Source organism: Macaca thibetana, chromosome 13 (genome assembly GCF_024542745.1).
Source record: "Macaca thibetana thibetana isolate TM-01 chromosome 13, ASM2454274v1, whole genome shotgun sequence".
In the NCBI taxonomy this organism is placed as follows: domain Eukaryota; kingdom Metazoa; phylum Chordata; class Mammalia; order Primates; family Cercopithecidae; genus Macaca; species Macaca thibetana.
In genome coordinates, this window is record NC_065590.1 from 80768586 (window position 1) to 80781684 (window position 13099).

The following is a 13099-nucleotide window of genomic DNA, read 5'->3' on the forward strand; positions in this document are numbered from 1 at the left end:
GGAAGAATCAGGGCCCGTGGACAGCTTCTTCCTAACCTAATCTTAACCTTTTCTGCTTTTTCTTGGGTGTTTCTCTCACCTCTCTCCCTGCAAAAGCAGAGCACAACAGGCCTTTTCTCAGGTCTTTGAATACCTCCCAGCCCAAGGAAGCCACAGACCTGCCCACCCCATATTTGAAGCTATTGACCCCATGTCTGTCTCCCTGTTACTTCTGCCTTTGATTAGTTCTCTGTGTCAAGGCCTCTGAAGGCAACTAATCCCCACTATTCTTGGCAGTGCTTGAGTGTTTAAAGACCACGATTCCGTCCCTCTGCCCACTCCCAGGTCTAACCACTGCCCATGCCCTCCTCCCCCACAAGCAGTCCCCATACACCAGGCCTGATGATACATTCTGTTCCTCAGATCTAAGCCAGACATTAAGATGGAGCCAAGTGCTGGGCGGCCCATGGATTACCAGGTAGGTGGGCACCTGGAGGCCTCATGTCTTTCAGACTCTGCTTTAGTGGGGGATTCTAGCTGGATGTGCATTATCCAATATATTGAGGCATGGATCCAGGGGTCATAGAGAACCACAAGCTGAATATGTTTCCAAAGTAAGCTTGTTCCTGGGAGGCATTCCTAGAAATACCATCAGTAGAGAGATACAAACCCAAAGAAAAGCTTGAGAACTCTGCCTATGCTAATCAAAGCCCTTCCAGTATTTCATGTTCAGCATTAGACTTCATAAAGTGAGAAGCACCTAGAAAAACCATAAAGAGACCAAGGAGAATTACAAAGAAAAAGTATTCAAAGTGTTAAAATAAGGGCCTTGGAAGAAAGTTTTCCTGGAATGATTTTTAAATTGTTGTTTTGTATTATTTGATTGCTAGAAGTAATGTCGATTCTGGTTATCTCTGGATGGTGAGAATGTGAGTGATTTTTTGTTCTTCTTTTTGCTTCTCTGTATTTTATGAGATTAACACAACTTTTTTATTTGTGTGCTTCTAAGACTGGAGACAAAAGACTGAGACAAAGAGACAAAGAGAGGTTGACAGCTAGCTGTGAGAATGTGAATGTGGCCAACAGTGCAGGCAGGACAGGTGATGAGCATGTCTGGTGGCTGCTGGGACACCATCTCTCAGGAAAGGCCCAGGGACCCTCCATTGCTCCAGACACTCCCTTGGAGGCTAACAAGACTCAGCTATAAATCAGAAGACTGCTGGGCATTGCTAGCACTGAGTGAGAATGCTGGCTGCTCAGAGGGGACAGGGCTTGCAAGAGATCTCAGCTGGCTGCCACTGCACTTCTGTCCTAGATATGTTCTGTCTGGGTATCAGCACCAGGCCCCAGAATCTGAGTGAGCCCCGTCTACCGGGGTAGAGCTTTATCTTTGATACCTAGTTCCCAGACCCCATGCACACCAACCCTTCTTTACAGAGAACCCCACCTCCCCTCACTCAGGTGATGAAGGAAAGGATAAGACGGCACTTTTCTATGTAAAAGATACATCTGGCCGTTTTCTCCAGAATATACCTCATCTCCCTTCATCTTTGTTTTAGTTAGTTTCCACCTACTCAGCACCTGTCTTCCCAGGTGCCTGAAAAACAGCCACAGGCAATGTCAAGTGAACCTGCCCCTATGGTTTTAAACAACTTTAAGCCATTGGGTTCCTTAGAGGTTTGAGAATTCTGGCCCCCTCACCTCTGCCAAAACCCAAAACACAAAGTGTCCTGAGACTTCCAAAGGCTTTTCCAAGGGATTACGTTCAGGGTTTTGTTTCTCTGTGTGCCAAGAACAGGAAATTTCCAAAGAACAAAGACCCCAACTCAGAGATGATGCCACTGACCTGAGAGGTAAGAGCACATCAAAAATACAGTCATTATTGTTCATGAAACTTATTTTCGAAGGTTTATGCTATGCCAGGCACTGTGCTAGGAGCCATAAATGTGTTTCCATTGAAGTTAATGTAATTCTTCAACCACCCAAATATACGTGTTACTGCATTTTATAGGTAAGAAAGTGAGGCCCCAGGAAGGTCAGGAGCTTGTCCCAGGTCCTTGCCACATTTAGCCAAGGCTAGAGCCAGGGTTCAAGGCCAGGGGTATCTGGCCACAGCCATCAGAACAATTGACTTCTCTATATCAAGCCTTCTAGACAGCTGCTCCCTTCGGGTACCTGGTTCATCTTCATCTTGCTACTTAGTGCTTGTTTTCCAAATCTTTTCAAACTGCTTCCCACCAGAGATTTTTATTAACTGAACCAAACATTGTCCCCTCCAAAGACTTTTTAAACTGAACTGAACAAAACAGTTGTATTTAACCTGGTAGCACAGTGTTTCCTGACAAGTTCATTCACAGCTCACCTTGCAAACATTTGAGAGAGAGCTATGAGGATGCAAATGTGAAATTATTTTCACTTCCAATACATACAATGTATAATGCAGTAAAACCAGGCCGGGTGCAGTGGTTCATGCCTGTAATCCCAGCACTTTTAGAGGCCGAGACGGGTGGATTGCATGAGGCCAGGAGTTCAAGACCAGCCTGGCCAACATGGTGAAACCCCGTCTCTACTAAAAATACAAAAATTAGCCAGTCATGATGGCGCATACCTGTAATCTCAGCTACTTGGGAGGCTGAGGCAGGAGAATCGCTTGAACCCGGGAGGTGGAGGTTGCAGTGAGTCAAGACTGCACCACTGTACTCCAGCCTAGGTGACAGAGGGAGACCCTGCCTGTCTCAAAAGAAAATTATAAATAAATAATAAAAAGCAATAAAACCAGATGCAACTTCAGTCTCTTGGAGACTTTGGGTTTGATGAGTTATAAAGACCTCAGGAAGGACATCTCATTGGTGAGAGGAGGGGAGACTTAGCTGAACTCAGCTCCAGGAAGGGTTGTGAGGGTTCAGGACCATTCTAAAGGTTATGGCACTGAAAGAAGCCTGGAGATAAAAGGACCATGGCATTCCCATGCTCCCTGTTTCTTCCATTTAGAATGCATGTCACATGTAAACTCTTTCCTGATTATTGTCATCTCCAAGGCAAGAAACCACAGTCATCCCCTGTGAATGTGCAGTTTCCCCACCAGAGTGAGCAATGCTTGGCACTTGGCAGACATGTTCTTGGTGGGTCAAGGGGTCTTGAGTCTCTTCATTACCCTCTCTTCCTGGCATCAAGACTTAAGACATTGTCACCCAACATCTCTCCAGTTTTCACCTCCATTTCATGCCCCTGCTGCTGACCTGAGGTCCCCAGCCTCAATTGCGTGCTTATACCCACTTTCTACCTGGTCTCTCTGCCCCCATATTGCCTCCTCCCCTCCAACCTCTATGCCAGCACTGGAGCAATCTTCTGAAAATGCAAATCTGATCATGTCACATCTCTGCCACCTGGAAAAGTGGGGAGTGGGTAACGGATGTTGCAGAAGGGCAGTACTAAAGGGCACACCAACTCTCATCTCTAGCTCCCGGCGGATGTTCTTGAAGCTGGATCAGGTCCCTAGGAAGCAGGCCACAAAGCATCGTTACTCTTGGGTTTCCCCAGGACAGGGGTATAGATTTACCACTCAGCATTATTCCTTGTGATCACTTTCATCAAGCCACTGGGGAGTATGTCCCTTATCTTGAAAGGAGATGGTGGAATAGTCAGCTGGTCAGTTGGTCCCAGCTGTGGCACCATTTGCCTCTTCATCTTCCACCCTGGGAAAATAGAGTCCTCTGCTGATAACTGGAGAGAAGGATGGCCAAGCCCCTCCCCCAGAACCCTGGAGAATGACCAGCTGTTTTTTATTTTTTATTTCAAAAGCATCATTTCCCCTTCCTAGGGCCCCAGGCGGGGTGGGAGGCAATAGGAATGGCATTCCCCTTCCCCCAACACCATGCACATGGTGGTCTTTCTTAGCGCCCTCAGCTTCCTCTCGGGGCTGCCCCTCAACCAGCAATGAGCACCCTCTGGAGCTTCTCTTCCCTCCATTGCTCCTTCAAGTTTCTGCCCACCTCCCCCTCCACCCTCCGCCTCTACTGCCGGAGCTTCTGTCCAGGTTGTCACCTTCACTGATTCTGCTCCATGGAGGAAGGGAGATATGTGTGAGTCCTGAAATGGGGGACAGGGACAAGTAGCCTGTCCTATGGCCATGCCTCGAGATGGAAAACATAAAACTTAACCATTCTCTTGGCAGTGGGAAGGAGACTTGCCACTGGCTTATCTTTGGCAGATGCCAAAACTACGTCTGTCCGCTTCCCAGTCTTGAGCTATAGAAAGCCTTTTTTATTGTTGGTGGGGGTATGAGTTGCGGAAAAATTCATGGGGTTTTTTAAAACCTTTGGCAAAAAAGTGATCGTGGAAGTTAAAACTCTATAAACTAGTGTGCAAAGGAGGACTTCTAGTGTCTGTCTGCTCTCTTCACAGTAAACTTCTCAGAGCTAAGTTAACTAGTCCTATTTCCTTTTTATCTCCCTGAAGGAGTGGTGAATATTGAACTTCTGTGAAGCTCCAGATTCTAAGCTTTTACTTCTGTCCCTTTGGCACTTCACGTTCGAAACAGAAATGTTTGCTTCCTAGTTCAAGTGTCACTTCATTTGTAAATATCCCATTTCCTGGCAATGTTCTCATTAATATCGGAATTTCTATTTCCTTAACCTGATTACTTCCGATGTGTAGATTTTTCGTTGCCCTCAGGATATGTTTCAGACTTTGATGGATACTGGATGATCATTTTAGTGGTTATTCTTTTTCATGAAAAGGGAAGATAATTCTCTCGAGTAAAGTTGTGTTTAGAAGTTGCATCAAAGCACAACTAAAACATGAAATCTCCAAGATGACAGGCATGAAGAGCAGCCTTCAGAGTCTCATTAGAAAAATGTGCTGGGCGCGGTGGCTCACGCCTGTAATCCCAGCACTTTGGGAGGCCGAGGCAGGTGGATCATGAGGATAGATTGAGACCATCCTGGCCAACACGGTGAAACCCCATCTCTACTAAAACTACAAAAATACACCGTGCGGTGGCAGGCACCTATAATCCCAGTTACGCGGGAGGCTGAGCCTGGAGAATAGCTTGAACCCGGGAGGTGGAGGTTCAGTGAGCCTAGATCGTGCCACTGCACTCCAGCCTGGGCAATGGAGTGAGACTGTCTCCAAAAAAATAAAAAGAAGAAGAATGTACTGAGGTCCACACTTATTCTAGCTGGGGAAAGACTTTTCTGTTAAAACACACGTTTGAGAGAGGCAAGTGAATCAACCATTCTAAGTATCATGCACAGCCTCACCTACTTGAGAGATCACCTGCTTAGCTGAAGGGAGATTCTACTGGAGTCACTCACATTTTATAGAGCTTTCTGCCGTTGAGGATGCATTTTGACACACATGATCTCATTTAACCTGCACACAACCTTACGGGTAGTTGGTATCTCTGCTAGTAGCTGAATAACACAAGGCTATGTGGTCATTTGCTCTCACACCTGGCAACATCTCAGGTCTGGGGTTCAATGCCAAGTTCAGCAACCCCCAGTACATGCCTCTATCTATCCTACCACGGCCACCCTGACAGGAACTGACACCTCCAAATCCAAATGAGACCTGGTGGCTTAAAATGAGCGTTCGGGAAAAGCAGTAGTGAAGTCAAAAATTTCCGGTACTCTGGCTCTCTCTCTGTCTCTCTCTCTCCTCATATCTTTTTATCTTAAAAAGCCAATAATCGACTGGGTGCAGTGGCTCGTGCCTGTAATCCCAGCACTTTGTGAGGCCAAGGCAGGCAGATCACCTGAGGTCAGGAGTTCAAGACCAGCCTGGCCAACATGGTAAAACCCCATCTCTACTAAAAAAAATACAAAAATTAGCCAGGCAGGGTGGCACGTGCTTGTAATCCCAGCTGCTCGGGAGGCTGGGCCAAAAGAATCGCTTGAACCAGGGAGGTGGAAGCTGCAGTGAGCCAAGATCACGCCACTGCACTCCAGCCTGAGTGACAGAGAGAGACTCACTGTGAAAAAAAAAAAAAAAAAAAAAAAGCCATTAATCATTGTGGTAAGCTCCACAAGGAAGAATTTGTTGCAATCCCACCTGTGCCTGGCTCCAGCAGGTTTCCAGGAAACATTTGTTGCATGAATGAACAACTGAAAAAGGGCTTCCCAGGATATAAGTAAGATTGCAGAGAGCTGGATGCCATGTAAAGGACGTAGCAGAGTGCATATACAACATATAATCAGTAGGCTGAAAAAGGCGGCTCAGGCAGGCACCAAAGCCACACTGGCCATTCAAACAAAGAAATTCAGCAAAAGGAGAAGGGGCAGGAATGTGGAAAGGGCGGGCCAAATTCCAGAAACGCAAAGACATATCAGAGGCTTGCAGGCTTACATGAGAATTCCTGGAGCAGGAAATTAAATGCAAGTTAATGAAGACTTTAAAAGCTTTATTCCTGAGTGCATGAAACCTATGACACGGGTTTGGCAGCTCTTTCTGAAGCAGAGACATCAACGCTAGGGAAGAATGCAGGGCACTTGGTATCACCTAGGAGCTTTAAAAATACAGATGCCAGGCCGGGCACGATGGCTCATGCCTATAATCCAGCACTTTGGGAGGCCGAGGCAGACAGATCACTTGAGGCCAGGAGTTTGAGAACAGCCTGGCCAACATGGCAAAACCCCATCTGTATAAAAAATACAAAAATTAGCCCAGTGTGGTGGTGCACGCCTGTAATCCCAGCTACTCAGGAGGCTGAGGCAGAAGAATCACTTGAACCCAGGAGGCAGAGGTTGTGGTGAGCCAAGATCATGCCACTCCACTCCAGCCTGGGCAACGGAGTGAGACTCTGTCAAAAAAGTAAAACTAAAAATAAATAAAAATACAGATGCCTGAGCTGCATGCCCCAGGATTGGATTGGATTGGTCTGGAGGTGGCCTGAGCATCAGGGTTTTTAATGCCTCTCCCTCCCTCCGGCCCAGCAAGTTAAGTCTAGTGAACACTGACTTAGAGGTTAGCCAACTCATACTCCTCTACAAATGAAGACACTGAGGCTTGGAAGGAGAAGGAGCCCAGGATCACCCAGCAGATGAGAGGCAGTGGTCAGAGTGGAGTCTGGAGGCCAGCGCTGGCTCCCGAGCCCTCACTCTGACTCTGCTGCCCCAGCCCCTGGACCTTTGCGGAACTGGGCTCCTAGGCTCAGGCAGCTTTCCTTCTGGCTTCCCCTTCTCCTGCCTATAGGTCAGCATCACGGTGATCGAGGCCCGGCAGCTGGTGGGCTTGAACATGGACCCCGTGGTGTGCGTGGAGGTGGGTGACGACAAGAAGTACACGTCCATGAAGGAGTCCACTAACTGCCCCTATTACAACGAGGTCAGTGGCCCTGTGGGGAAAGGAGCCTCTGTAAATGTGGCAGGAGGGTGGGTCCCAGTCCTCCCCAGGAGAAACAGGAGTGGCTGGGAGTCAAGGAGCACACACGGCTACCAGCAGGGGTGACCCACCCTGTTACAACCCCCAGGACACTGACAAACAGAGCCACATCCTCTGAATCCTCTGAACCCCCCAGTCTAGAGCGCAGACTGACACTGGTCTTTGAAGTGTGCACCACCTGGGTGCCCCTGTGCAGACCCCAGCAGTGCCTGTGAAAGAACTGCCCCCACCCCACTCCCCAGAAGGCCTGGTCCCCACTGTTTTCCAGGCCAGAGCCCAAGGACAGGGCTGCCTCATTTCAACCCATGGCGACATTGGCACCATTAGTAAGCACTTTCTACCAGCCAGGCATGCTCCTAATTGCTTCTGAACTGGACCCTCCGAAGTTGTCACTATCAATTTCCTTTTACACAAGGGGACAGTGAGACTTCTGAAGGCAGACCTTGTCCAACCTCACAGTGCCAGCATTGCCGTTGGCATGCTGGTGGGGTTCTGCCCTCTTGGCTCGGCTCCTTCATGGTTGCCTGAACTTCTGTGGGTTTCCCTCCAGAGCACTGGCCTTGACTTTGGGGTGTCAGAGAGAAAACATTTGGTACCCACTCCTATTCTTTCCAGCCATTTGAGGCCACATCAAGGGTGAGGGAGCTCAGAGACCCTCTACTCCAATCTCCCCATCTTACAGAGGAGGATACTGAGGATCCATATGGAAGGGCCTTGCCCACAATCTCAGAGAGTGTTGCTGATGGAGCAGGGGCCAGGCTGCCCACCCAGCTTCCAGCCCAGGGCTTTGGCCACCATCACAAATGTGGCACCTTGGTTCCCAGGCTCCAAACAGGACCCCATCATAATCAGCTCTGGGGAGGGATATGAGAAATACACTCACTCATCCAGACCCAAATAATGGACTTAGAGGCATGAAGAACAGCGGAAGTGAGACTTCTAATAACGGTCTTGAAAGACGGAGTGTCTGGTAGGCAGGCATACCCGGGGCAGTCACGACATGTAATTTATCTCCTAGCATGCATGTCCCTCCCCCAGTTCCCCATTGGTCAAGTACTATGGGGTTACAATCTTCCCTGACATCGCCTAAGCTTCATTTTCCCCCTTATAAGGTTATACCCGACTCCGCTTCCCCATTTAAGTTTCAATTTCCCAATAACAAAACCTTTTTCCCTTTTATGGGCTGACCTCTCCTCTACATTCTGTTCACTTATTGTGGCCTAGGTGCATAAGCCATGTGGTTTGTTACATTCGCAGGTTGGATGCCAGTACTTAGACTTATCATGTCTTGAAAATGGGCCATTTAAAATGTTTTCTCACCAGGATGCCCAGGCCTTTCCCAGATGCCTGAGCACACATCAGACTAACCCAGAAGCCACTAGCCTGGGCTCTGCCATCCCTTTCCTGGAGGGTTCCCCAGTCTGTTTCTCCTGGTGGCTCTAGGCAGTGAGGGGTGCCAGGCCGGCCCAAGTAAGGCAGCTGAGTTCCATACCCTGAGGTGGGTGAGGACTGAGGTGTCCCCTGTAGCTTGGGGGAGGGCATTTCTCAGGCCGCTCTGAGAGTCCTTGGACTGTGCACCTGCAGGAAGAAAACCCAGGCCCACCTCTGCCCTTCAGCCCAGGCCTGGCCGAACCCTCCTTTGTGACCACAAATCAACTCTGCTCTCCCAGCTGCTTTCCCACAGGCCTCCAGAGCTGGACAACCTGCTCAGGACCCCTCCAGCCCCAAGGACATTCAGGATTGACATCTCTGGCCTTACGTTAGGACACATCCTGACTGGACAAGCCTCTGCCTAGAAAAGCATCTGTGTCCCCATGACAGGCATGGAGACAGGTCCCCGTGGCCCCTGTGGTTATTCGATAGCAGTGAAGCCACTTTTGTTGACTTAAGGGATCTCCCTCCACCAGGCCCACGCACCTTGGGTTTCATTCAAATTACTTCCTCTTTCCCAAGGGCACAGAGCTGCTCTCCCCACTCTGTGGCTCCTCCAGAAAACTCCCACTCACCTGGCAGGGCCCAGCTCCAATGTTCTTACTACTGAGCAGCCTTGCCTCCTGTGTCTGGGTCAGAGGTCAGCACTCCCCTTTCTCTGCAGTGTTAATGTCCCAGAATTGAGGTTGGTCCTCTGTGTCTCTGTCCTCCTGGTGGACTGGAGGCTCCCCATCTCCTGCCTCGCTGTATTTGTTCAGAGCCAGGCATGTACTCGGAGGGGTTCAGTAACACTCACCCAAAGGAAGACACAAACATCCACGGAGCATCTGCCGCACGCCAGACGGTGGCACGTGGGGCAAGATGGAGGCTGCTGAGATGAAGGAGGCACAGTTTCCACCCTGCACAGGTCCCTTCCTCGTTTCAGCCTAGAATCTTTCTAAATTCCCTATTTATATCCTCTAAGACTATTCATTCTGCTCATCTTCAGATGATTTTAAATGTGTCTCTGATCACATTTTTGTTCTTTTTCACAAACCTAAATAGCTCTGATTTTGTTTCTGTTTCCTCTAAACCAGGGTTTCTCAAACTCAGCACTGTGGATATCTTGGACTGGATAATTGTGGTGGGATTGTCCTGTGCTGTGTAGGATGCGAGCAGCATCCCTGGCCTCTACCCAGTAGATGCCAATAACAACTCCCCTTAGTTACAGCAACCAAGACTGTTTCCAGACATGCCAAATGTCCCCCAAAATCGCCCCCAGTTGAGACCACCATTCTAAACTATCTTGCTATGATTCCTTCCAGCCCCAAATCAGCCTTTCCAGCCCCAAAGCTTTCTTTCCCTTTTCTTATCTTTCTATGCCACATTCCTTTTCAATGAAGGGCATCCTCCTCGTCGTGGGAATGTATTATTTCTGACTAATTATCTGAGCTGGCAGGAACCTTCCTTTGGCTCCATTAAAACAACAGAGGGAGGTGGGAGCAATCAACATGACTTAGCAGGTATCTAAGCTATTACCAAAGGAAAATATGCTCAGGAAATACCAGGAATTTGATTGCAGACAGCTCAGAGAGTTCGGGATTCTGGCCCTAGCTCAGCTAGCTCACTCCCCTGGGGCTGGCACAGCTGTGGGCACCTGGCCTGATCGCCCTGCCTGGCCCTGAGCCTACCTGTGTGCAGGGAAGCTCACAACCTTTGCCCTTCCAGAACAAGCTGGCCATTCACAAACCAGACTAAGGCTCCTTTTCTGTGTGTCCTGTGTGTGCATCAGGCCCCGCCCTGGGCATCTTGGGAGTGCCGCCATCTTCCCTCCTGCCAAAAATCCACCTCTCCCCTTTGCCTTGGATCCTTCTCTTTCTACAGCTCAAAGAACCTGACATTGCACAGCCCAACTCTGTCTTTGTTTTTATTCCAGCCCCTTCTCCTTTGCCCGTAAGGTGTTCTACTCCAGCATATGCTAAGTACAACCATGAAGACCCATGTGTGCTCAAGGACAAGAACTAGGAGTCTGTCACCTCTCTCTGGGCCTTTCCTCATTCCCACACACCTCTCCAGTGACCTCCTTTTTCCCTCCTCCCCTCCACAGTCAGACCACTTGGCTTGTTCTCACTTCCTCCCCGCAGTCACTCCTCAGTCTCTGCAGGGTTTCTGCCTCTAGATGTCATTGACACTGCTCTCCTCAAGGTCACCAAGGACCTTGCTGTTTCTGAGTATAATGTCCATGTCTTCCTCCTCTCCCTTGATCACCCAGTTTCTTTCATCCCACTGCCTGCTGCTCCTCTTGGGGGCCCCTCACCCCACTCTCCTGCTTCCCCTGTCTCTCCAGTTCCATCTCCCTGGCCTGACTTCTTGGCTGAAAGGCCATAGCCTCTTGGAGCCCTGACCTGGGCCTACTTCCCCTCCCATGCTCTCCCCAGGTACCTCCTCCATCCCCAAGGTGTCAGTTACCATCTTGTGCTGATGATTTCCAAATCCATATCCCCACCCGCCTCCCCAGAGCTTCAGAACCCCGGCCAGCACACGCTGGGCCTGTTAGTGTCGCGCACAGCCTGTTTACCGTGTGCTTACCGTGGGTGCACACCTGGGTTAAAGATTTCACCAGGTTGTCTCATTGCAACTTCACAACCACACCTTGAAGACCGCATGTGAATGGCACCCCTGGAGCAGTTCAGCACGACAGCCCTGGATCATATCTCCACATTCATAGTATAATAGGTAAACTGAGGCTCAGGCAAGAAAGTGATTGGCCCAGCAGTAACAGCCAGGTGGGGCTGGCTCTGAAGCTTTACCCTCAGCGCTCAAGGGCCAGCCCCCCACAGCCAGGAGCACGTTCTCTTCGAACATTTACCCTAAGCACGTTGGAAACATTTCTCCTTTCTTCTCCTTTCTCCCCCACCACAGTTCACCAAAGCAGCAGCCCCTCTACTTACTGCCCCACACCCTCATCCTCAGCGCCTGCACACCCAGGCCAGGGGAAGAGATGGGGACTGCAAATGCGCATGGCAGCCCACAACACCAAAGGACAGTGCACGCCCATGGCATTTCACAGGGACTGCCAACTAAGTGCTTTGGCACACCATGGTTCATCTGCTCTGAGGCTTGCGTTATTTTACAGCTTCACCTCTCTGAATTTGGGATGTGTCTCCTAGGCAGCCTTGTGGCTTCATGGCAATGTCCATGTGGCCTGTTAAACCGTAGTATATCTTACAGCCAGTAGCCACTTTAGATTTGGTAAATTATGTTACATTGTCTCATCAGAGCCTCATAACAAGACTCTGAGGTGGGTGTCATTATTCCCATTTCACAGCTCAAGAAACTGAGGTTCAGAGAACGTGTTGCTCAAGGCCACACAGCTAGGAAGGTGCAGAGCGGGGACTAGAACCCAGGTCTCCTCGCTCCCTGGCCCTGTGCCTCTTCTGAGCACAGTACAAGGGCATAGGCTCTTCCACCTACTGTTCCCAGTTCCTTCCCCACCCCACACTAGCCAGCACCAGCTCCACCTAGGGGATGGGGCTCTGCTTCCTACCACCCACCACCAGGGTCAATCAGGATCAGACGAGTTGCCTCTGCTGCTCCTCTGAACTTTGGGGCTCAGGGCAAATGGCTGGGGTGCAGACAGGCACTGCGAGGAGGGAGGGGCCCAGCACTGCCTAGGCTGTTGCTGCTGCCCACAGTGACAGCAGGCCCGGATCCTTCCCCTCTCCAGTACTTCGTCTTCGACTTCCATGTCTCTCCTGATGTCATGTTCGACAAGATCATCAAGATTTCGGTGAGTGGGGAGCAGCCCCTGGCAGGCAGGACCACTCCCTCAAACTGCACCTTTGTGCACACTTGAGAGGAGCTCCCTCTGTCTAGACCTGTCATAAAGAGGCAGTGCCGTGCCTAGACACATGGCTGAGCAAGTGGGGCACAGGCTGGATTCTGGCCCCCACCCACCCCCTTTCATCCAGTGCCTCTGAATAGCGTATTCGCCCGTACACGGTGGCCAGCGAGAAACTGGCGTGGGCAGGAGGAGCTGATGCTGAGCCTCAGCAAGCCACCCCACTCTGCCAAATGCCCTCCCGCTTCATCATAAAGCTCAGGTCCCACCACTGCCCCGTGGAAGGCCTTACCCTCGCCCAGCCTGACGGGTGGGCTGTGGTTCTGCCTGAAAGGTGATTCACTCCAAGAACCTGCTACGCAGTGGTACCCTGGTGGGCTCCTTCAAAATGGACGTGGGAACCGTGTACTCGCAGCCAGGTGAGTACCTGCGCATGGCCAGTCAGTCGAGGTGTACACGGCTCGGGGAGCATAGTGCACAGGGCCCTTC

The 13099-nt window shown here is 50.2% G+C and overlaps 1 protein-coding gene across 1 annotated transcript in view; it reads left to right on the plus strand.

Annotated features, from left to right (window-relative positions):
* The window catches only part of OTOF (otoferlin), a 103224-nt gene that overhangs the window by 57173 nt on the left and 32952 nt on the right, over positions 1–13099 (plus strand). Inside the window, exons 9-12 of the mRNA XM_050753866.1 lie at positions 403–457; positions 7171–7302; positions 12497–12559; positions 12945–13029. Of these exons, the coding sequence (XP_050609823.1) occupies positions 403–457; positions 7171–7302; positions 12497–12559; positions 12945–13029 (335 nt within the window). The remainder of the gene's footprint in view (positions 1–402; positions 458–7170; positions 7303–12496; positions 12560–12944; positions 13030–13099) is intronic.